This window comes from Salvelinus namaycush, chromosome 36, assembly GCF_016432855.1.
Source record: "Salvelinus namaycush isolate Seneca chromosome 36, SaNama_1.0, whole genome shotgun sequence".
NCBI classification, from domain to species: Eukaryota; Metazoa; Chordata; class Actinopteri; order Salmoniformes; family Salmonidae; genus Salvelinus; species Salvelinus namaycush.
In genome coordinates, this window is record NC_052342.1 from 16,900,542 (window position 1) to 16,923,579 (window position 23,038).

The 23,038-nt window shown below is 38.4% G+C and overlaps 1 protein-coding gene across 1 annotated transcript in view; it reads right to left on the minus strand.

Annotated features, from left to right (window-relative positions):
- Positions 1-3: 3 nt before the first annotated feature.
- LOC120030283 overlaps positions 4-23,038 on the minus strand; it is a 44,682-nt gene continuing 21,647 nt past the window's right edge. The window contains exon 3 of the mRNA XM_038975620.1: positions 4-593. Within this exon, the coding sequence (XP_038831548.1) occupies positions 4-593 (590 nt within the window). The remainder of the gene's footprint in view (positions 594-23,038) is intronic.

Sequence of the window (23,038 nt, forward strand, 5' to 3'; positions counted from 1 at the left end):
ATATCATTTGACATGCTTGGTGTAGTGACATTTGCCAGTACACACAGTGCAGTAGATCTTCTTCATCACACTGCACCATGAGAGATCACTGACCCACCAGCAGCCTGGATAGTGGCAGTTCTCCTCACACACTGTGCAGGTGGTTGCAGTCCCCTTTTCTGCAGGAACCTTTTCTTTGTATGGCTCTTCAACAGTATATGTAAAGTCCTTGTTTTTCTCTATGTCTTCCTTGTGTTCACAGAGTGCTCCTTGAGTCTGCTTGATTTCATCCTGCTTCAGATCAACCATGTGGATCCGCTCGTGTAGGTTGCTGACACACGCCTCCAGTTGTTTGCGTTCTCTCAGAACTCCTTCAGTCATCTTCACGCTTTTTGGTTCCATTTTATTGTCGAAAAACTTGTCCATGGATTTTGCTCCCTTGTCCCACACTGTCTTCGGACTAACCACATATTCTTCATAATCCTCATTTTCCTCATCAAAGACTTCACATTGACAGTCGTTGAACGCAAAATGAACAGGTTGATTCCTGTCATTCTTGGCACAGGGAACGTTTGCTCTTATAATAGCTTCAAGTGCATTCTTTGGGGGCCTCCCTAGTGAGTGTGTGATAAGGGTCACTATTTGGCAAAGACATGGAGAATAACATAAAGACAAAACTGCATCGAAGATGTACTTCTGTCTGTCACTGAGTCGATTCTCAGTTGCCTTCACCACTAAACCCACAGCATCAAGTTGATGAATCCCATTGGTAGACCTAAACATCTCCAACAGTTTTCCAGAGATCAGTTGGTCTTCTTGGATCCCTCTGGTGTCTCCGTACCCAGGAGTGTCAATGATGGTGAGAGAGAAGGGGACTCTCAGGCCCTCACACCCGAAGACGTCATATATAGTGACTGCTGTAGTTTGACTTTCACTTCGACTTCCTTTTTCCTCCTCAACGATCTGAAACCAGACTTTGTCCTCCCACTCTACTCCTAGGACATGATTGACCATGCCATTGATCAGAGTTGACTTCCCTGTTCCTGTCTCTCCCGCTATCAGAATGGTTTTGTTGAGCTTATTGTGATCTCGCTCTCCAAAGGTACATCTTCTGAGCATGCCTTCATCATCTAGACTATGTTTCTTTGTTACCAGCTGATAACTTGCAGGAGGTCCTTGATTGATACGGGTACTTATTGCAATGGTGTCTTGTATTTTTGATGATGTGTTCCTAAAATGTGAAATAAATGAACATGCGTTATACTCTTATGCCCTATGCATTTCATTATACATTAAATTGTACTGTAACAATAAATATCCTCTTACTTTACAATATGAATGATGCTCACAACCTTAGGGACACAAATGTCTTAGTTGGGGCTTAGCCCTCCAATAATGTTTCCCCAGGAATTTAGTTATTTGAATGGCATGCATCAATTACTTAGTGTTTATCATGAACAATGTAATTTATTTTAATAATGGGCATTGTGGTCATATTCTTTTCCCTAAGCCAGATCCACTCTGTCTGTATGGGACGTCATTTCGTTTTATTTTGCTCAGAGATCTGTAGACGGGATTCAACATCTTTAATTTTTAGGATTTAACATAAGATAAAGTATCCTACATTTGTTGGTCTATTTCATCTAATTAAATAATACATTAGATTGAAATCTATTTAAATTTTTGCTTCTTCCCTGCCTATTTTCCTTGGAGTCTTGATTTGCACAGACTGGGTTATATTATGACTGCAGCAGTTTTACTCTGCAGTGGAATATGTTTATGTTTGACACAGAGATTTAATGACATTCTACCTGACTGACTTGGTCGATGGTTTGATTAGTCAACCAACTCTCTCTGCCATATCAGTCCTTTATGATAATGAATGAACGATAACTACAAAGAGATTTAATGAAAAGGTTGGCATAAGCAAACATCACATATCCTTAGTTATTAAACATAGGGCTCTATTTAAGAGGAAGCTTAATGCGAAGGTTGAGGTATATTGATGGAAGCATTGTTATCCCTGTGTTATTATCTATTAGTACTAAATTATGTCTGTCTTCCATCTATGCGCCAAATGTTTTGGAAGCTTAAATTGCTAGACTCCGTGACCATTCTTGGGAGAGATTTTAACCTGACAGTAGATTGAACTATTGATACCACTAATACTGACATTATGGCACACCAGGCACCTTCAAGCTATATTAAGACCTTTTTTGGACGATTTTAATATTGTGGATGCCTGGTTCCTTAGAAATCTTAGTACTAGGGATAATACCTTCTCTTCCCATCATCAGTCTTTCTCACAAATTGATTGTCTTCACTTTCCCCTGTTTTCTGATATGTATATCCCATGCAGAGATAATATGCTGTTATCAAATCATTCACCATTATTGATTTATTTTGAGTCCTCTCGTTGGGGCCATACTTGAGATCATTAGAAAATGTTTAAGTTTATATTGTTTCTCCATCTTAAAATGTGCATTAAAATCGTTGACGTAGTTGCACGTGATCAAACACTACATGTTAGCTGTCCCCATTACATAACCTTGAACATTTAGCCCTATGCTAACTTGAGCAGGAGGCAGTGATTTAATCCTGTAACATATTCCAATGGTATTTCTTAAAATAGGTAAACTGGGCCAGAGGGATATTTTCAACCTATTCCACTTGGTCTGTCTCAAGTGTAGTGTCTATATTGAATGATGCATTATTGGTAATGCTTCTAGCTACTAACATTATACAAAATTCAAAAGGCACAATTTTTTGCATACATGACAATATCCCATGTTTTTGCTCATCTGTTTCACACACGTGCTTCAACGAAAAAAAAGATAAAGGTCTATACAACATTTAAGTTTATAGTACATTGTAGAAAAAGCAGAAGAGACTTAATCTGAAGCAGGGAAACCAGCCCTTAGTCCATTTAAAATCCATTTAATCCCATTGGTCACAATAATGAGATTTTTTGGGAGACTTTACACAGGCTTTACGGAAGTTAAAGTTAATAAATCATATTATGCATTATTAAGGTGTCTAGTATGATTCGAAGACAGTTCATATGATTTCTCAAAATGGTCACAAGACCAAAGTGTACTTTTACAGATTTTTTTATTCGAAAATATGTAATATTTAAAGCGTCTACACTGAGTGTACCAAACATTAGGAAAACCTTCAAGGAGGTTGCTTCCCACAGTTGTGTCAAGTTGGCTGGATGTCCTTTGGGTGTTTCTTGATACACACGGGAAACTGTTGAGCGTGAAAAACCCAGCAGGGTTGTAGTTCTTGACACAAAATGGTGCGCCTGACACCTATTACCACACCCTGTTTAAAGGCACATAAATATTTTGACTCCCCATTCACCCTCTGAATGGCACACATACACAACCCATGTCTCAATTGTCTTAGATTAAAGAAGGATTTTTAAGCCTTGTCTCCTCCCCTTCATCTACACTGATTGAAGTGGATTTAACAAGTGACATCAATAAAGGAATCAATAAGGGATAATATCTTTCACCTGGATTCACCTGGTCAGTCGATGTCATGGAAAGAGCAGGTGTCCATAATGTTTTGTACACTCAGTGTATTTAATATGATCAGTTCAATACAACTTTCTAAAGACTGTTGACATCTAGTGGAAGCCTTAGGAAGTGCAATCTTTCCCCATTTACACTGGATATTGGATAGGCAATCACTTGAAACTACAAACCTCAGATTTCCCACTTCCTGGTTGAATTTTTCTCAGGTTTTTGCCTGCCATATGAGTTCTGTTATACTCACAGACATCATTCAAACAGTTTTAGAAAGTGTTTTCTATCCAAATCTACTAATAATATGCATATATTAGAAACTGGGACTGAGTAGCAGGCAGTTTACTCTGGGCACCCTTTTCATCCAAATGTGAAAATGCTGCCCCCTATCCCAAACAGGTTAACCTCTACAGTATCGGTGTTCCTATACCGGGACGATTGATGCTAACGTGAACTAATGTGCCTAAAATGACGTTGTAAGTAGCAGCAAACTTTCCAGGACATAGACATGTCTTGTATGAAAAGAAAGCTTAAATTCTTGTTAATCTAACTGTACTGTCCAATTTACAGTAGCTATTAAAGTGAAAAAAGACCATGCTATTGTTTGAGGAGAGTGCACAACAACAAAAAACGTTTATTACGGCAACTGGTTTGATACAGTCACCTCTGAAGGTAAATAATGTACTTACATTCAGTAATCTTGCTCTGATTTGTCATCATGATGGTCCCAGAGATAAAATGTAGCATAGTTTTGTTTGACAAAATCTATTTTTATATTCAAATGTAGGAATTGGGTTCCCTGCTGTCTCTGGCTCCACACCCACACATTCCTGGGAGTGTGTAAACTTAAATTTTGTAATGCCATATAATTTTTGTATGTTCTCTATAGTTGAAAATGTATCAATTGACCAAACTTGAAACAAAATGCTGTGCAGTATTGCAATGCTTAACTGGATCTATCTGAAACTTTGCACACACACTGATGCCATCTAGTGGCCAAAATCTAAATTGTGCCAAAACTGCAATATTATATTATGGCCTTTCTCTTGCATTTCAAAGATGATGGGGAAAAAAAGTTTTGTTTGTATTATCTTTTACCAGATCTAATGTGTTATATTCTCCTACATTAAATTCACATTTTCAAAAACTTCAAAGTGTTTCCTTTCAAATGGTATCAAGAATATGCATATCCTTGCTTCAGGTCCTGAGCTACAGGCTGTTTTATTTGGGTATGTCATTTTAGGCGAACATTGAAAAAAAGGGTGCAATCCTTGAGCTATCCTTCATTGAGAATGTTTTTACTCTGGGATAAAGCTTAATCAAGGCCCAGGAAACCATACCCAAATACTTATAATTGTGTTCTTCAATAATATTAAACATTCAATAACATTTGAAAAGACAATGAAATCTGTTGACACTTACTTGCATGCCATGATGGTCTTTAGTTGTGTAATCCACCCAAGGAAGATAAGGCTGACAGGTGAGTTATCTCTGTAGAAAGAGAACATGGCATTTCAACTGAGGAATGTTATACTGTACATGAAACAATAAAACTAATCAGTCTCAGTAACGGTGCGAACTCAACAAATTCTTGGAGTTCGGAAAAGCACAAACTGAACACTTGGCCCCTAAATGTGTCCACATGCTTGCCAATCTGAAACAGTTTGTGTATATATTATGGTGGAATTTTATCAACTCTTTGTTCGATTTGGTCTTCAGCAATGTTGTTTGACTGTTTGTGCACACAACATTTTTTATTGAGGCAAGCCAAAGTTCGGTAGTCGAAGTCTACGCCCCTTTCTCTGTGATTAGTCAACAGTAAGGATTCTTCAATAAGTGTTTGTTGTTATTCAACAATAGACAACTCGCTTTTCATGCACATCTTTCACTAGAAATACTGCACCAAACATCTTAGTTAGATGTAAAATTACACAACAAATGAATTACAGATTTCTTGCATTATCAGATTAATTGTAACGGCTGTCGTCGGAAGAAGGTGAAGACCAAAACGCAGCGTGGTAAGTGTTAGTCATGTTTAATAGAAACTGAACACTAAAAAGCAAAAATCAACAAAGTGACAACCGAAACAGCTCCGTCAGGTGCAACACACACTAAACAGAAATTAATCACCCACAACTCAAAATGGGAAAACAGGCTACCTAAGTATGGCTCCCAATCAGAGACAACGATAGACAGCTGCCTCTGATTGGGAACCACACCAGGCCAAACACATAGAAAACCAACAACATAGAAAAAAGAACATAGACTGCCAACCCTAGTCACACCCTGGCCTAACCAAAATAGAGAATAAAAAGCCTCTATAGCCAGGGCGTGACATTAATTCAGACTATTTTGAGGAAGTATACTGTCTATGTGTCAGGACCCGGTGTGAGAAACAGTCACTAATAGTCGGCAGAACCCAGAAGATGAGGCAGACACAGCAGTACTAGAGGCGGTGGTTTAATCAAGGTAAAAGATCTTCAGGCAAAAAATATAAATCCACAACGTCAAAAGTAAGCCAAGAGAAAAAATGGATATCCTCCAAAATACAATGAAAATCCACAAAGTGGTAAGAACAGCAGGGAAAAACAAACCTCAAAAGACTAATCAAAAACAGAGAACCTCTGGAAAATCCAACAAGAGAAATATATGTTCACAGCATGGCTGGGGCTGGGTGCTAACATACAAACACAGAGCAAAGGACTGAGGGACACTAATGGTTTAAATACCTACAAGGAAATGAGGCACAGTTTTGGTCACACAGAAAAAAGCACATGGCCAGATAGTTAGCTACAGCAGGTTCTACTATTTTACAAAAGCCTGTAATCACTAGTTATTACTTCTAAACAAAATACATTAACAAGGAGCCGCCCCTTTTGTGATGAAAAACGACATTGTAATTCTGCGCTGAGCTTGTAGTAAGTTTAAAGGGAACATTGGTTGCGACTACAGTATGTTGTTGCTAGGTAACAACACACTGAGATTGCTGGGAAGAAACTACCAATGGCACAAGGTGGCACTGGGGTGAACGACTCCATGATTTCTGGATTCGACTCCGATTCTAGATTTAATTTTGGAATGGAGATGCTTAATATGAGCTTGGAAGGAGAGTTTACAGTCTAGCCAGACACCTAGGTATTTATAGTTGTCCACATATTCTAAGTCAGAACAATCCAAAGTAGTGGTGCTAGTCCGGAGGGCGGGTGTGGGCAGCAATCGGTTGAAGTGCATGCATTTCATTTTACTAGTATTTAAGAGCAGTTGGAGGCCAAGGAAGGAGTGTTATATGGCGTTGAAGCTCGTTTGGAGGTTTGTTAACACAGCGTCCAAAGAAGGGCCAGATGTATACAGAACGTGTCGTCTGCGTAAAGGTGGATCAAAGAATCACCCGCAGCAAGAGCGACATCATTGATATATACAGAGAAAAGAGTCGGCCTGAGAATTGAACCCTGTGGCACCCCCATAGAGACTGCCAGAGGTCCGGACAACAGGCTCTCCGATTTGACACACTGATCTCTATCTGAGAAGTAGTTAGGGAAGCAGGCGAGGCAGTCATTAGAGAAACCAAGGATATTGAGTCTGCCGATAAGAATACGGTGATTGACAGAGTCGAAAGCCTTGGCCAGGTCGATGAAGACGGCTGCACAGTACTGTCTTTTATCGATGGCGGTTATGATATCGTTTAGGACCTTGAGCGTGCCTAAGGGGCACCCATGATCAGCACAGAAATCGGATTGCGTAGCGGAGAAGGTACGGTGGTGTCGTGTCTTTGGCTATGCCGGATTAAGTGATATAACATGCTATTCTATAAAATCCTTTCTCTGTAATTAATATTACCTGATTGAGCTAATCATGTAAATGTAATTAACTTCTTTGGGCTGCAGGGGCAGTATTGAGTAGCCTGGATAAAAGGTGCCCATTTCAAACGGCCTCGTACTCAATTCTTGCTCGTACAATATGCATATTATTATTACTATTGGATAGAAAACACTTTCTAGTTTCTAAAACCGTTTGAATTATATCTGTGAGTAAAACAGAACTCATTTTGCAGCATACTTCCTGACAGGAAGTGGAAAATCTGAAATCGATGCTCTGTTCTAGGGCCTGCCTATAAATGTGCTTGATGTGTATTAGTATACATGCACTTCATACGCCTTCCACTAGATGTCAACAGGCAGTGAGAGAAGAAATGGAGTGTATATCTTGATCTGAGGTCGAATAAAAGCTCTTGGCATGACGTGACACCAATTTCCTGTTTTCTGGAACGCGCGAGAAGGGACCGGGGATTGCCTTCTGAAAAGCTGTCGTTATAGACGGCTAATATCTCCGGCTTTGATTTTATTTGATAAATGTGACAATATCATCGTAAAGTATGTTTTTTCAATATAGTTTTATTAGATTATTGAAATTTTTTCGGAACGTTAGGCGTGTTGCGTTGTCTGAGTTTGTTGACGATGGAGAGCTTCGCGCCACTTCGCTAGTGTGCTTGCTAATTCAAGAGGGAAAAATGCCATTATAAAACCAAACAACGATCCCCTTGTACAACATTCTGATGGAAGATCATCAAAAGTAGGACCCATTTTATGATGCTATTTCATATATCTGTCGGAACATGTTTACTAATAGTTTGCGCCCAGATTTTGGGCACTCTTTCGCTATAACGTAAGCTGGATGTCGTAATGAAGTTATTTTTAGAATTCTAACACGGCGATTGCATTAAGAACTAGTGTATCTATCATTTCCTATACAACATGTATTTTTTAGTAACGTTTATGAATAGTTATTTGGTCAGAATAGGTGAGTGTCAGAAACATATACGGAGATTCTGGGAAAAATATGCTACGTTAGCACAATGTATAACCACTGATTTCAGCTCTAAATATGCACATTTTCGAACAAAACATAAGTGTATGTATAACCTGATGTTATAGGACTGTCATCTGATGAAGCTTATCAAGGTTAGTCAAAAATTATATATCTTTTGCTGGTTTGTTACGATCGCTAACTTTTGCTGCTGGTAAATGGCTTGTGTTTCTGGCTATTTTGGTGAGCTAATATAATGCTATATTGTGTTTTCGCTGTAAAACACTTAAGAAATCGGAAATATTGGCTGGATTCACAAGATGTTTGTCTTTCATTTGCTGTACACCATGTATTTTTCAGAAATGTTTTATGATGAGTATTTAGGTATATCACGTTGGTGTCTGTAATTACTCTGGCTGCTTCGGTGCTATTTGTGACGGTAGCTGCGATGGTAGCTGCTATGTAAACTGATTTATACCTCAAATATGCACATTTTTCGAACAAAACATAGATTTATTGTATAACATGTTATAAGACTGTCATCTGATGAAGTTGTTTCTTGGTTAGTTTGGTTGGTTCTTGGTTAGTTAGGTTGGTTTTGTGCATGCTACCTGTGCTGTGAAAAATGTCTGTCCTTTTTTGTATTTGGTGGTGAGCTAACATAAATATACGTGGTGTTTTCGCTGTAAAACATTTTTTTTAAATCTGACATGTTGGCTGGATTCACAAGATGTGTATCTTTCATTTGCTGCATTGGACTTGTTAATGTGTGAAAGTTAAATATTTCTAAAAAATATATTTTGAATTTCGCGCCCTGCACTTGAGCTGGCTGTTGTCATAAGTGTACCGACATCGGGCTTGCAGCCATAAGAAGTTAACTAGAAAGTCGGGGCACCACGAAATAATATTTATAGAGCAGTTATCTTCCGAATAAACTCTTAAAGACCTAGTAATATTTTACATCAATAGCAGTCAATAGTAATCGTCACCTTATTTCAGTCTCATCTGAAAGTTGTAAATTCTTGGTTATCTTCACGAACCCTGGCTAACAAGTTGAATCAGCAATACAAAATTGGGTTGAATTATTTATTTACTAAATACCTAACTAATCACACAGAATTACATATACACGGAATGAATCACACCTTGATTACAAATTACGTCCGAATGGAAAAAGTCCCTAGCGGACAGAAAATATACGACAGCTGGTTACACAAAGAAAAGGGGCTGGGTTTGAGTGAAAGAGCGGGAAGACTGAGGAACAAAGGGAGAAGCGATGTCTCTATCGTAAATACAGTATCTTATGCATTCTAAATGACCGCCTATTTGGAAAAGGAAAATGCAATAAATATTTACTCTGAGCTGCGCTTCGGTAGATTGGTGGTAGATGGAAGGCCGTGTTGCCCAACAGAGTCCTTTGTCCTTTGAAGAATGTCTCTGGTGGTAAATTGGATACGTTGTAGTAACGTCGTTGTGTGGTAGACGGGATACTCTGTCTGTTCTTTCCTAGCCCACGTTTGCAGCTGCTGTTGCTAACACAACGGCTAACTCAGCGGCATATCACTTATGTAGTGAGTAAGAGTTCAAAGTTCATACCATTCGCAACCAAAGCTCACGCTGAGGTTGGCTTCGTTCTGTAGTTATTATCTGAACCATTCTGACATCGGATTGTCATCCTAATGTACCCGGAACAGGAGGTTACATTTTTGTCAAGGCTTTATATAGTGGAGGGAGAAGGGTGTGTTTTCACAGTTTTATAACCTTTCTAGGGCAGGGGTTCCTCTAGCGGAACACCTCGACAACATTCCGCTGAAAAGGCAGCGCGCGAAATTCAAAAATATTTTTTTGAAATATGTAACTTTCACACATTAAGTAGGCCTTACATCAATCATAGATGTCAACCAAGATTCTGATGTCATAACGTTTGCAGTGTAGTTTACCATAGACTGGAATATATTTAAACTTCTGAATGCAAAATTCATTAAGGGAAAGGGGGATACCTACTCAGTTGTACAATTGAATGCCTTCAACTGAAATGTGTCTTCCGTATTTAACCCAACCCCTCTGAATCGACATCCACATCTTCTGCGCCCGGGGAATTTCCCTTAAGCCAAAAAGTATACAAATAACTAAAGCCAGTGCAGTACTTATGTAGGCAACAAAAAATTAAAAATTATGAGACGGCATTGAATGCGCCATAGTATATATATTTAGGCTGCAGTCGAACACAGCACAGTAGGTCACAATAAACAATGTCACTGGACATTCACCGTTTCCCAATAATAAATGTACATGAAGATTCACCAATTGCTCCATATTTCACTCACCTTTGACAAATCTTGACCAGACCAACAGAGCAAAGTCATGATACTACAAAAGGTATGCAACTCTGAGAGCTGGAGTTTCATTTAATTCCTATAAAAAGGTTGAAATATTGAGCTGCGGTTATATTAACGAGGTCATATAAAATCTGACTTTAAAAATACTTAAGGAAACATGTCAATTTGATTTTACTGTAAAAGGGTCTAAACATACATATTCCATCAGTTATATTCAACATTGGTTATGGGGTGTGCCTACCATGGGGTGTGAATACCATGGTGTGTGCCTACCATGACTGGAATGAGAGCTATGTATCTCTTAGTTTCTGTGCCAGATGGGTGTAAAGGTATTCCTACACTCTTAAAAAAAGGGTTCCTCGGCTGTCCCCATAGGAGAACTCTTTATGGTTCCAGGTAGAACCCTCTGGGGAAAGGGTTCTACCTGGAACTAAAGGGGTTCTACCTGGAACCAAAAATGGTTCTTCAAAGGGTTCTCCTATTGGGACGAATAACCCTTTTAGGTTCTAGATAGCACCTTTTTTCTACGAGTGTTGGAGCCACTCCCTCAGAGCAGGTTATGAAATATGAGCTGGCAGTCATCAGCCACTCAGGTGTGAGCATCAGGCACACAAAGCATACGTTTTTAATGCAGAGAACATTCTTGCAGCCGGTCTTGTCGTGCTCCACCCGTTGGCCACAGGTAGGGCAGGCACGAATGGCGGGACAGTCGGAGACCCCCTGTACCTGGTGCAGAGTGGTGGTCTTGCAGTTCCAAGTCCTGGTTGATGCAGCCATCGTTGTCAGAGCCGGGGGTGGGACCTTTCCACTGCATTGCATGGAGATTAATTAATATATAGAGATTAATATTTGGTATGGCTACTGATATAGACTAAGCCTACATAGCTAAAACCATGTCTAAATAATGAAAGACCACTGAATAAAACTAAGCTGAATGTAATGAATCCAAGCTTACTTATTTTATTGCAGACTCTCTCTGTCTGCTCTCATGTCCTTTAGCAGTGTTTGGAGATATGCTTTTTTCTCACTTCACATCATTCTTTCCCACCTCTATTCTCTTTGTAACAGACTGAAACTAGTTGGCTAATGTAGCTGTTAGTGGCCATTGTTGATGTCACTTTCCATGAGATCTAACGTTCAATTGGCAATTCGTTTTGAGTGACTTTGTGTCCCCAATGGGACGTAACAGACTCAGTCATATGTTCAATTCCTATTCTATAGTTGACCATTTTTCTTCTATACTCTTGAATTCCTCTTCTACATTGTTGAATTCCTATTCTATACTCTACAATTCCTCTTCTATGCTTTTCAATTTCTCTCCTATTGTCATCGCTGCCTCTTCCAATGTTGTCTACCCATGTCTTCAATTCCTCATATATTCTCTTCCATTCCATTTGGATTATTTTCTTCAATTCCTCTTTTATTGTCTTCCATTCCTCTTCCATTATCCTCAATTCCTCCTCTATTCTCTTCCATTCCTCTTCCATACACTTCACTTCCTCTTCTTTTTTGTTTAATTCCCCTTCTATTGGTTCATCTGGAGCACATGCTTAGAATTACAGGGGGAAATGGATTCATACATTTGACTGTAAATTGGTCAAAAAGAGTAATAGATGAAGGAAGCATATTTCAGTTTAGCCAAGGAGAATACATATTTAGGGCCACAGTTCTACATGGATCAAACAGGAGCTGTGGATGCCAGGATAACTGAAGACATCAGTACCAGGATCCTTTAAGATAAGTGATGCTACTGTAAGGGCTGACTGTAGGACAGTTATTTTAAAAAGTAAAACATAGTTAACTTACATTTATTGTACATAAGCAGATATGCTCTCTGGGATCTAGTGGAAATTGAGAAAATAATATTAGAATTGTAATTTTACAAAAAAGAGGGGCGTGAGAGTTTGGCATGCCGTTCTCTGGAAATGTGGTAGGTTTGCAAAGGAAACACACCCACACACAACCTGAAGACATGGAAAAACACTGACATGTTACCTTTCGTTATTCATGAGACTGATTGATTGTGGGTTGGGCTGTAAGAGAGGTGTAGTACATATTACAAATAGTAAACAAATACTGTGTATATATATATATACTGGCCTCGGATGGGTATGGAACTACTGTATATTGAGGAAGTGGGGTCTATAGGTTGTGTTTTATTACATTCTGATGAGACATATTTGACATCATCCTTAACATCATCTTTGACACTGAAACAATCAATATTCAATTCAATAAAACATTTAAAAATCTTACCCGTCTGACTTGTGTCATCAAAGACATACCAGTTGTGATCATCATGGGACTTGATTGTAGCCGTGTAATGACTACCTATTAGACATAGAGTTCATAGAGTTCATAGTCACAGTTCGGTTCAGATATTGGATAAATCAAAAGGACCAATAAGAAGGAGAGATATAACGGAACCTTCTGGTTTCCTTTTATACTGCTGCTGTTCTCTTAGCCTAACCTGACTGAATTAATATACAAATGTGTCACCTATTTGAGAATGTGTGTTATGAAAGCACGTGTCAAATAAAGAAATAGTATCTCTAAATACCTTTTGTCTGTAACGTGTGAGGAATGTTCACACAGCAGACATATGACTTACTGTGGTCGTCAAACTCAAACCTCTTGAGTAGCAGAGTTAGAATCTCTGGGTGATGTACCATCTTACATACCTGCAGACACAAAACAAACACTTACTATCAGTCCTGATTAATATAACCCCTAGAGGGAGACAGTGTTACACAGTACTACTACCTAACATAGTGAAAAGCATGTTATCTTTTGGCACTATTATTGATTAGGGAAATTGATTGAGTATTCCAAATATCACAACTCACAATGGTTGCATGTGTTTTCTCATCGCATTGGTCACAGTACATCCCACTGATGGTTGAAGACTTGAAAAACTCCTCAAACCCTTCCCTCTGAAACACAACACAGACAGTTTACAATCATTCCCTGCTCCATCAAAAACGTTAGAAATGACTAAAATACTTGTAAGTGTATTTACCCTACCACACTGTAGTTTCCTTCCATTGAAAGGGGCAGTGTCCAAAATGGACCAGTTTCATCACTGGTCATATGACCTTTAAAACACGTGGTAGTTCGTCCTAAATGTCCTTTGAAGATCTAAAGCCAAAAAGATGTAATATGTAACATATAGCCTTGTCATGTCAAACATGTTCAGTTGCAGGTTTTTGTCCAAAATCATCTCAGTATAATACATGATAAAGTACCTGAGACACATCAGGATTGATCATGCTTCAAATGTTCTCCAAATATTCAGCAGCATCACGTTGATCGAACAAGCATTGTGTTAAGAGGGACTAAATCCAGTGCAGAAAATGTCAATATTCAAACCTTTCCACAGCCTCTCTGAAGTCCTTAGTCATGAAGAGGACCTGCAGCACACTGTTCAAATAACACATTGCCCCTTGATTATATCAGCCATTGTTGTCTCAAATAAGAAAAGAATGAGGAATGATTGTAATACTATAACTCATCCACCTCAGTGTGTCAGCATGTAGGCCTATAATGGCTCGAACTTAATTGCTAACCTAATATGAGGTCAAGTTTAATTTTAAACCTCTTTACAATGCTGTTATCACATCCTTTCTTCTTTGGACGATTTTCCTAGGAATTATTTTTTTCATTTTCCATGTCCGAATAATCTTCATAAAAGTTACAAAAAAAAATACATGTTATGGAGAAAACATTCACAATCTGTAAGATTTACGTTATACCACTTAATTTGGAAGAAGACATACTTTAATGACATTAACTGTCTTAGCCATACCTTATTGTAAACAAATAGGTTAATAATAAAAACATTATTATTATAACACTAACAATTATAAAATTATAAAAATAATTATAACAACAACAACACTAATAAAATAATTCAACAATAATTGTTATAAAAATCAAGTTACGTAGCTCACATTATTATTATTATGAGCATATTATTATTATTGGTGTTTTTATTAATAGGCTTACCATTATTATTATTTTTAACCCTAACCTTCCCCCTAACCCTCAGAGGTCTTGAAAAAGAAGGGTCAACACTGCAAATATTGACTCTTTGCATTAACTTCATGTAATTGTCAATAAAAGCCTTTGACACTTATGAAATGCTTGTAATTATACTTCAGTATTCCATAGTAACATCTGATAAAAATATCTAAAGACACTGAAGCAGCAAACTTTGTGAAAATTAATATTTGTGTCATTCTCAAAACTTTTGGCCACGACTGTATACATGATTTGATTACTCCATTACTGTTTCATGTAGGCAACATTTGACCACTGTAATAACACTGCAAAAAAAACAAAGGCCTACCATAACTCAAAATCGATTTCACAGATTTTTCAGCGCAATGGCATATCACTCAACAGACCCAGCTTCGAGAAAGAAGCTGACGCACATGGCTTTTCAAAATTTCACTTTCGATTTAGATTCACTTTACCTCACTTACAATCTAAATGGAGGACCCAGATGTGCGTTTTCCATACGACCTTTTTTTAAAGAAAATATTAAGAGATGTTATTAATAATTCATATATATCGCCTCTCTCACACACACGATTTTTTAACGAAGCACATTTGTGTCACATAAATGGTTTGAGAAATTGAGATTATAGAGCATGTAGCGAATGTATTGCTGAAAAATGTCTGACATATAGATAGCTCAGATTAAGTCAACAGCTCTGCAGCAAATTTCTCGAATATCAGTAAACAGTGCTTTGGCAACAATTCAAGTAATGGAGCAGATGAATGATAGCCTGCATGGTTACCAGTCTGTTTAGATATCATTCCCATCCTTGACACTCCTTGTCATGCTCTTAGGCATATGACCAGTGGTGGATTTAGGTATCGGCGACATTTTCATTACGAGAAAAAGTCAAGACTGTAGTCTAGTTTGTTAGGCGGAGCAGCACAGGGGAACCCAAGAGCAAACTCAGACAAGGAAACAGGGATGAATGAACCAAGATATTTATTGTAACACAGGGAGAGATGGAGTGCAGGCCCGAGAAAGCTCGAATGGGTTGTAGGAAACCAGATGTGGAGGCTGAGGTTGGAGTGAGCTGGGTTGGGACAGGGTAAACAGGTCCTGAGGGGAATCCAAGGGAGTGGTAGTGAGCTGAATCGAGAACAGGGTAGCAGGGTGGTGAGATGTGGAACAGGAGACAGGAACCAGAGTCAGAGCGGCAAAACTGCAGTGAGAGGAGAAACAGCGTCAGGCATGGAAACAGGCACAGCAGGATACAGGATCTTAAATAATAACAAATAGCTAAACGCATGACTGACTGAATAGAGATTACGATCTGGCAGAGTGGAAGTGGCAGGACTGAGTATTTGAAGGGGTCTTGATTATGGAACGGGTTGCAGCTGGTGGGGATTTGCTCTGACTCCAGCACACCTGTCTCCAACCACACAATCACACAGAGAGAGAGAGAGAGAGGGAGAGGGAGAGAGAGTGTACTGGGGAGTGGCTGCAGGTCAAGGAGACACCAGATGAACACCAGAGGGCATGGCAGGAGCAGATGTGCCATAGGGGAAGTTCTACCTATTTGTCAAGCTCTCCGCCCTCCCCTCCGCCCCCTGGTAACTGCACCACTGACTGAATCATAGACTTGTCCGACATCCCATAGTAGGTGAGACGACGTGAGTCCTCCAGAGTCTCGCTTGTGTATATCAGCTGCAGGCTCTGCAGATCTACGTAAAGAGGAGAACAATACCAAACATCATAAAAACATCTCCATGTTATGAATATCATTGTAATGACTAGTTGTCTTTGTCATCATGTTAACACTCACATCAGGTTTATGGTTTCAAACCTGGAAATGCTTGCCACCAAACATTTTCCTACCTAAAAACATTTTCCTACCTACCTAACCCCTTCACCGTCGGTAGCTTTTTAAGAATTTTCTCTTTCAGCTTTAGTACTGTCATACAGTTCCACTCTGCCTCATTTCCCACGTCGATTGCCAGTCTCTCCCCTCTGATTCCAATCACCATGACCTGGTAGATCTTCGCCATTTTGCTGAATATGCCTGCAAGCTTCTGTAGCGGGTGTTTTTAACATGTGAGAGAAATCCAAATGCATTCAGTTTAGTTACATAATGATTTATATCTTGGTCAGTGCTTGAAGTGCAATGAAATGGTGCCAGTGCTCATTTTGTTTCCTGGAACTTAGTATGTAGGTGTTGACTATATAGGCCTATTAGAGACAATATTATATAAGAGGTGTTAGTAGTAACCCAAGTAAACAATACAAAATTAGAGAAGCCAGTGCAGCAAAGAGGAGTTGGACTCATTCTGTCATGAGGAAGTAGATCTGCCTGCGAAAAACAGTCACCCTCAACCCAAAAGGGAATTTCCTCTTGGTCTAATGTTTAGACTTTTAAAGAGTAAAGTCCCATTAAATGTTAATTGTTTTATCAAAGTAATTAATTTTTAAAGCAGTCTCACTGAGTAGCCAAAAACTAGGTTTCCATCCAACTGGTGACAGATTGCCATTCGAATATTCAAAGATTTGCATAAAAACAGATGTGTTTCCATCACATTTACTTGTTGTGGATAAAAGGCTATGCATACTGATATAGTGCACATAAAAATACCTTTTGCGGTTAAATTTCCATGTACCAAATAAAAAATACAAGTTAAATTCTACTGATGTTGCGTAAGGCTACATAGCGAGTGTGCCCACTCTGTTATCTACATTTGGCACTTGCACTCTAGCCAACAGCTCACAGATACAGTGTGGGTATACTATAGCCTACATGATGAGATTATTATGGACAAAAGAGCGAGATTATTTGTATAGGTCAAACAGCAGCAGAGCATAGATAATCATGTCACCAGAATAAGACCCTCGATATTTATTGGAAAGGAGCATCAAGCTCATCACCGTGCACTTTCACCACCCTGTGAAGTTCATCATAACTTATTTAATCTGTAGCCTCATAAACTGCATGGTTTCCCGACAACTCGTCATCCCATGACTCCAAGTTTAATTCGATATGATGTTTATTAAATCAGTATTAGGATCCCCATTAGCCGCTGCAAAAGCATTAGATACTCTTCTTGGTGTCCACATGAAACACAACATAATACAGAACATTATTAGTCAAGGACTGAACTACATACATTTAAAACGTCACACATAGCCTACCGTCTTTGCTGCACATGACCAAACAGCTGGGCAGTAGTGCCACAAAACGAAGGTCTGTAGGACCTGTCTGGTAGACTGAGCTTAATAGATCTAATTGAGGTTCAGCATTGAGCAAGTGATTTGCCCCAAAAAATGAAGTTTTCTGCGTAATTTTTTTATTTAGCACGATGTAAATCCATAACACGTATGTTTTTTTCAGCAATAGGTTATGATTAATGACGTCAAAAGCTGCACTGAAATCTAACAAAACACCTCCCACAATCTACTATCAATTTCTTTCAGTGCCGAGCATGTTGAGTGCCCTTCCCTATAAGCATGCTGAAAGTCTGTTGTTAATTTGTTTTCTGTAAAGTTAATTTGTTTTCTGTAAAATAACTTTGTATTTGATCAAACAAATGTTTTTACAAAAGTTTGCTAAGCACATGTAACAGGCTGATTGGTCGGCTGTTTGAACCATTAAAGGGTGCTCTGCTATTCTTGGGTAGTGGAATGACCTTTGCCTCCCTACATGTCTGAGGGCACACAGCATCTTTTAGGCTTAAATTTAAGATGTGGCAAACAGGAGTCACAATGTATTCCACAACCAACCTCAGCAGTTTACCATCCAGGTTGTCGGTACCAGGTGGTTTGTCCTTATCTATAGATAGCAACAATTTTTCACCTCTTCCACACCCACTTTGTGGAACTCAAAATTACAGTGCTTGTCTTTAATTATTTGGTTCATTATGCATGAAAATGAAGGCTCAGCGTTTGTAGTTTGCATGTCATGCCTAAGTGTGATAATATTGTCAACAAAAAAGTTATTAAAGTGGTTGGCAACATCAAAGGGTTTTGTGATGAACAAGCAATCTGCCTCAATGCCTAGAATTTCGTTTAAAGTAGTGTAGCAGGGGGAAATTGCCCCCCCCCCCCCCCCAACACCCTGTAATCCACATAAAGATCACAAGATGTCACCAAATGATTTCACTTTCCCTGGCTGTCACTGCTCATGCTGAACAAAACATTTGCTCTGTGTCATCACAACTTTTGGAGATAATTCAACAAAACAATTTTGAAAAGGTTGTAGATCTATTCCAATGAAGTTAGATCTATATTTGTCCTTTTAATATACAAGTAGGAAGCCTTAAGAGAAATAATCAATTTGTTTAGAGAAAAAAATGTAGATAATGTTTTAGTAAAGTAGTAATATGTTGGATGAGAGTGTTGTGGGCCAGTTAGCGCTAGTTTATGCTAACTTGCTAGTTAACAACTTCACTAGCTAGTTAGCATAAGCTGCTAGGAGTACTAGCTAGCAACCTTACTACCAGATTGTCTGAGGTAAAATACATTAAAAAAGATAAAGTAATTTAAATGTCAGTTGTAAATGTTTCCACTATTTATTTATTTTATTTTATTTATTATTTTATTTTTATTTTATTTATTTCACCTTTACTTAACCAGGTAGGCAAGTTGAGAACAAGTTCTCATTTACAATTGCGACCTGGCCAAGATAAAGCAAAGCAGTACGACACATACAACAACACAGAGTTACACATGGAGTAAAACAATCATACAGTAAAAAAATAAGTCTATATACAATGTGAGCAAATGAGGTGAGATAAGGGAGGTAAAGGCAAAAAAAGGCCATACGATAGCTCTACAGTTAATGCAACTTTATAGCCGTTTAGCTATTTTACACAGCATTTTATGTCATGTAGTTAGATAGCTATCTACGTTTTTAAGAGAGAGCTTTTCAATTGGCATCTCTCCCCCTGTTTTCAGTCACAGGTGGGCACTGGTTTGGTGTGAGCAGTGCAGGAGGTGGGCTCATGAGTTGTACTCCAATTTGACTGGGGATAACTTGATTTGTGACCTACAGGTACAAATTAGAATCGTGCAATAGCAGAGCATAAGAGAGTTCCCACATCAATGTTACACTGAGTTAATTAGTTAAGTTATTGTTATTAAATGTTATATTCCAATGCTATTTAATGTTGTTATTTATTTTCTATTCCAATAAATCATGTTTTTATCAATTAAAAACAGCCATTGAAAAACTTTTGCTCCTGAATGTAATTTAAAGACTGCTGGGATTTAAAATCTTGCATTATTCAAATCATATTCAGTGCAATTGTACATAATGGATTGTATGGAAAAGGATCAACAAACAACGAACAAAGAAAATTAGTATGCAGGGGAGTTAAAAATATGGACTTTACAACAAATCTCCCCATAGTGCGGATATTAATGGTGACATGTGCAACACCATCCCCCCCGTATTTTATTAAAACTAGACTTGGCTTTTAAGTATTACTTACCAAAGAATTTATAGATAAAACTTTTTAAATGGATTCTAACACACTTGTGTGAAACCCCCAGGGTGCCAGTTACCGGGTAGAAGTTAGTTTATTTCCCTTTATAGTTTATACGCCTAAGTATGACCTTCATCCACATACCATACCCTAACCATGAGTGTAACGGCAGCCTTCCTCCTCTTCACGAGAAGAGAGGGTGTACCAGGGATCGGACCAACACGCAGCGTAGCCAGTGCTCAACATGTTTAACTTCTTGCCACTAGGGGGGTGCCATTTCGACATAGTCCAAATTCGTCTCCAAATTAAACTGCCTCGTACTCAATTCTTGCTCGTACAATATGCATATTATTATTACTATTGGATAGAAAACACTCTCTAGTTTCTAAAACCGTTTGAATTATGTCTGTGGGTGAAACAGAACTCGACTTAGAGCAATTTTCCTATGTGTATGTCAGAATTCAGAATTGTACTGGCTGTTCTGAGACCTGTGTATTAATTTGCCTGTCCTCTATTGGTTGAGATGCACTGCATACGCCTTCCCCTGGGTGTCAGCGAATAGGGAGACTTGAAATGGACTCTCTGCGTAGTTCCCAAAGGTTATAAATTGAATTGGAATCACGGTGGCCATTCTTTTGGATCTTCGCTCGGGCGCAAAGAGGAGCTTTGCGTATCGTTGTGGAAGCTCTGGTTTTAGCTCCTTAGATAATTCCGGTCATGTTTTTATTCGATATAAGCTTTAAAGACATCATAATCTTGTTATTTTGAACCGAATTATTTCAGTTTATATCAGTTTATTGCGATTTTCTGGCATTTCTTTGTGACGCACTTTCAAGAGTTGGACACTTTCCCTGTACATGCCGAACGTTAGTGGCCATTTCGACAGGACAAGAGGACATCTTTCGACCAAAAGACGATTAGACCGGAGAAAGGACACATTGCCCAAGATTCTGATGGAAGCTCAGCTAATAGTAAGAACTATTTATGCTGATAAATCGTTGTTCTGTTGAAAAATGTTAAACGCATAAGCTGCCATTTTTTTTGGGGTAGCTTCGCTTTGGCGCAACTTGTATTGCGCAGTAAGGTTAATTTTAAAAATGTAATTCAGCGATTGCATTAAGAACTAATTTGTCTTTCAAATGCTGTCCACGCTGTATTTTTTAGTCAAGTTTATGATTATTTAATGATTAGACTAAGTCACTCTCCAAGATGGCGCCCGACATTTTCTGCCCAGTTTAGCTACTTTTCTCATTGTATAACCACGATTTTTGTGGCTAAATATGCACATTTTCGAACAAACTCTATATGCATTGTGTAATATGATGTTACAGGACTGTCATCTGAAGAATTCTGAGAAGGTTAGTGAAAAAATTAATATATTTTGGTGGCGATAACGTTATCGCCCCCTTTGCCTTGATTTAATGCTGGTGTGATGTTAGCTCATGTGGTATGCTAATATAACGATATATTGTGTTTTCGCTGTAAAACACTTAGAAAATCTGAAATATTGTCTGGATTCACAAGATCTGTGTTTTTCAATTGCTGTACGCTGTGTATTTTTCAGAAATGTTTTAAGATGAGTAATTAGGTAATACACGTTGCTCTCTGTAGTTATTCTAGTCGCTTTGGTGAGAGTTGTGATGGTGGCTGCAATGTAGAACTGTGATTTATACCTGAAAAATGCACATTTTTCTAAAAAAACATATGCTATACCATAAATATGTTATCAGACTGTCATCTTATGAAGTTGTTTCTTGGTTAGTGGCTATATATATCTTTATTTAGTCGAATTAGTGATAGCTACTGATGGAGTAAAAAAATGGTGGAGTAAAAAAAGTGGTGTCTTTTGCTAACGTGGTTAGCTAATAGATTTACATATTGTGTCTTCCCTGTAAAACATTTTAAAAATCAGAAATGATGGCTGGATTCACAAGATGTTGGGCTTTCATTTGCTGTATGCTGTGTATTTTTCAGAAATGTTTTAGGATGAGTATTTTGGTAATTGATGTCGGTCTCTGTAATTATTCCAGCTGCTTCCAACGCTATTTCTGATTGCAGCTGCAATGTAGGACTGTGATTTATACCTGAAATATGCACATTTTTCTAAAAAAACATATGCTATACCATAAATATGTTATCAGACTGTCATCTTATGAAGTTGTTTCTTGGTTAGTGGCTATATATATCTTTATTTAGTCGAATTAGTGATAGCTACTGATGGAGTAAAAAAATGGTGGACAAAAAAAAGTTGTGTCTTTTGCTATGGTGGTTAGCTAATAGAAATACATATTTTGTCTTCCCTGTAAAACATTTAAAAAATCGGAAATGATGGCTGGATTCACAAGATCTGTATCTTTCATTTGGTGTCTTGGACTTGTGATTTCATGAACATTTGATTATATGATATCCCTGTCGCTTTAGGCTAGGCTATGCTAGTCAGCTTTTTTGATGGGGGGGATCCCGGATCCGGGTTTGTGACTCTATAAAGGTTAATAAAACACGATACAAAATAACAAATGTGGCAAACCGATAAAGCCCTATCTGGTGCAGGGAAAACACAAAGACAGGAAACAACCACCCACAATCCCCAACACAAAACAAGCCACCTATATATGATTCCCAATCAGAGACAACACAAAACACCTGCCTCTGATTGAGAACCATATTAGTCCAAACATAGAAACAGACAAACTAGACACACAACATAGAATGCCCACCCAGCTCACGTCCTGACCAACACTAAAACAAGTAAAACACACAAGAACTATGGTCAGAACGTGACAATGAGAATGTCGTTGTGTATCTGGGCTAGGCTACTTTCAATGCTTTTATTTTATGTACGCCCGAAATTGTTGTCCAGAACTATTTCGATAACCCAGAGTCAGTCGTCAAGATTTGAAGAATATCAACAAA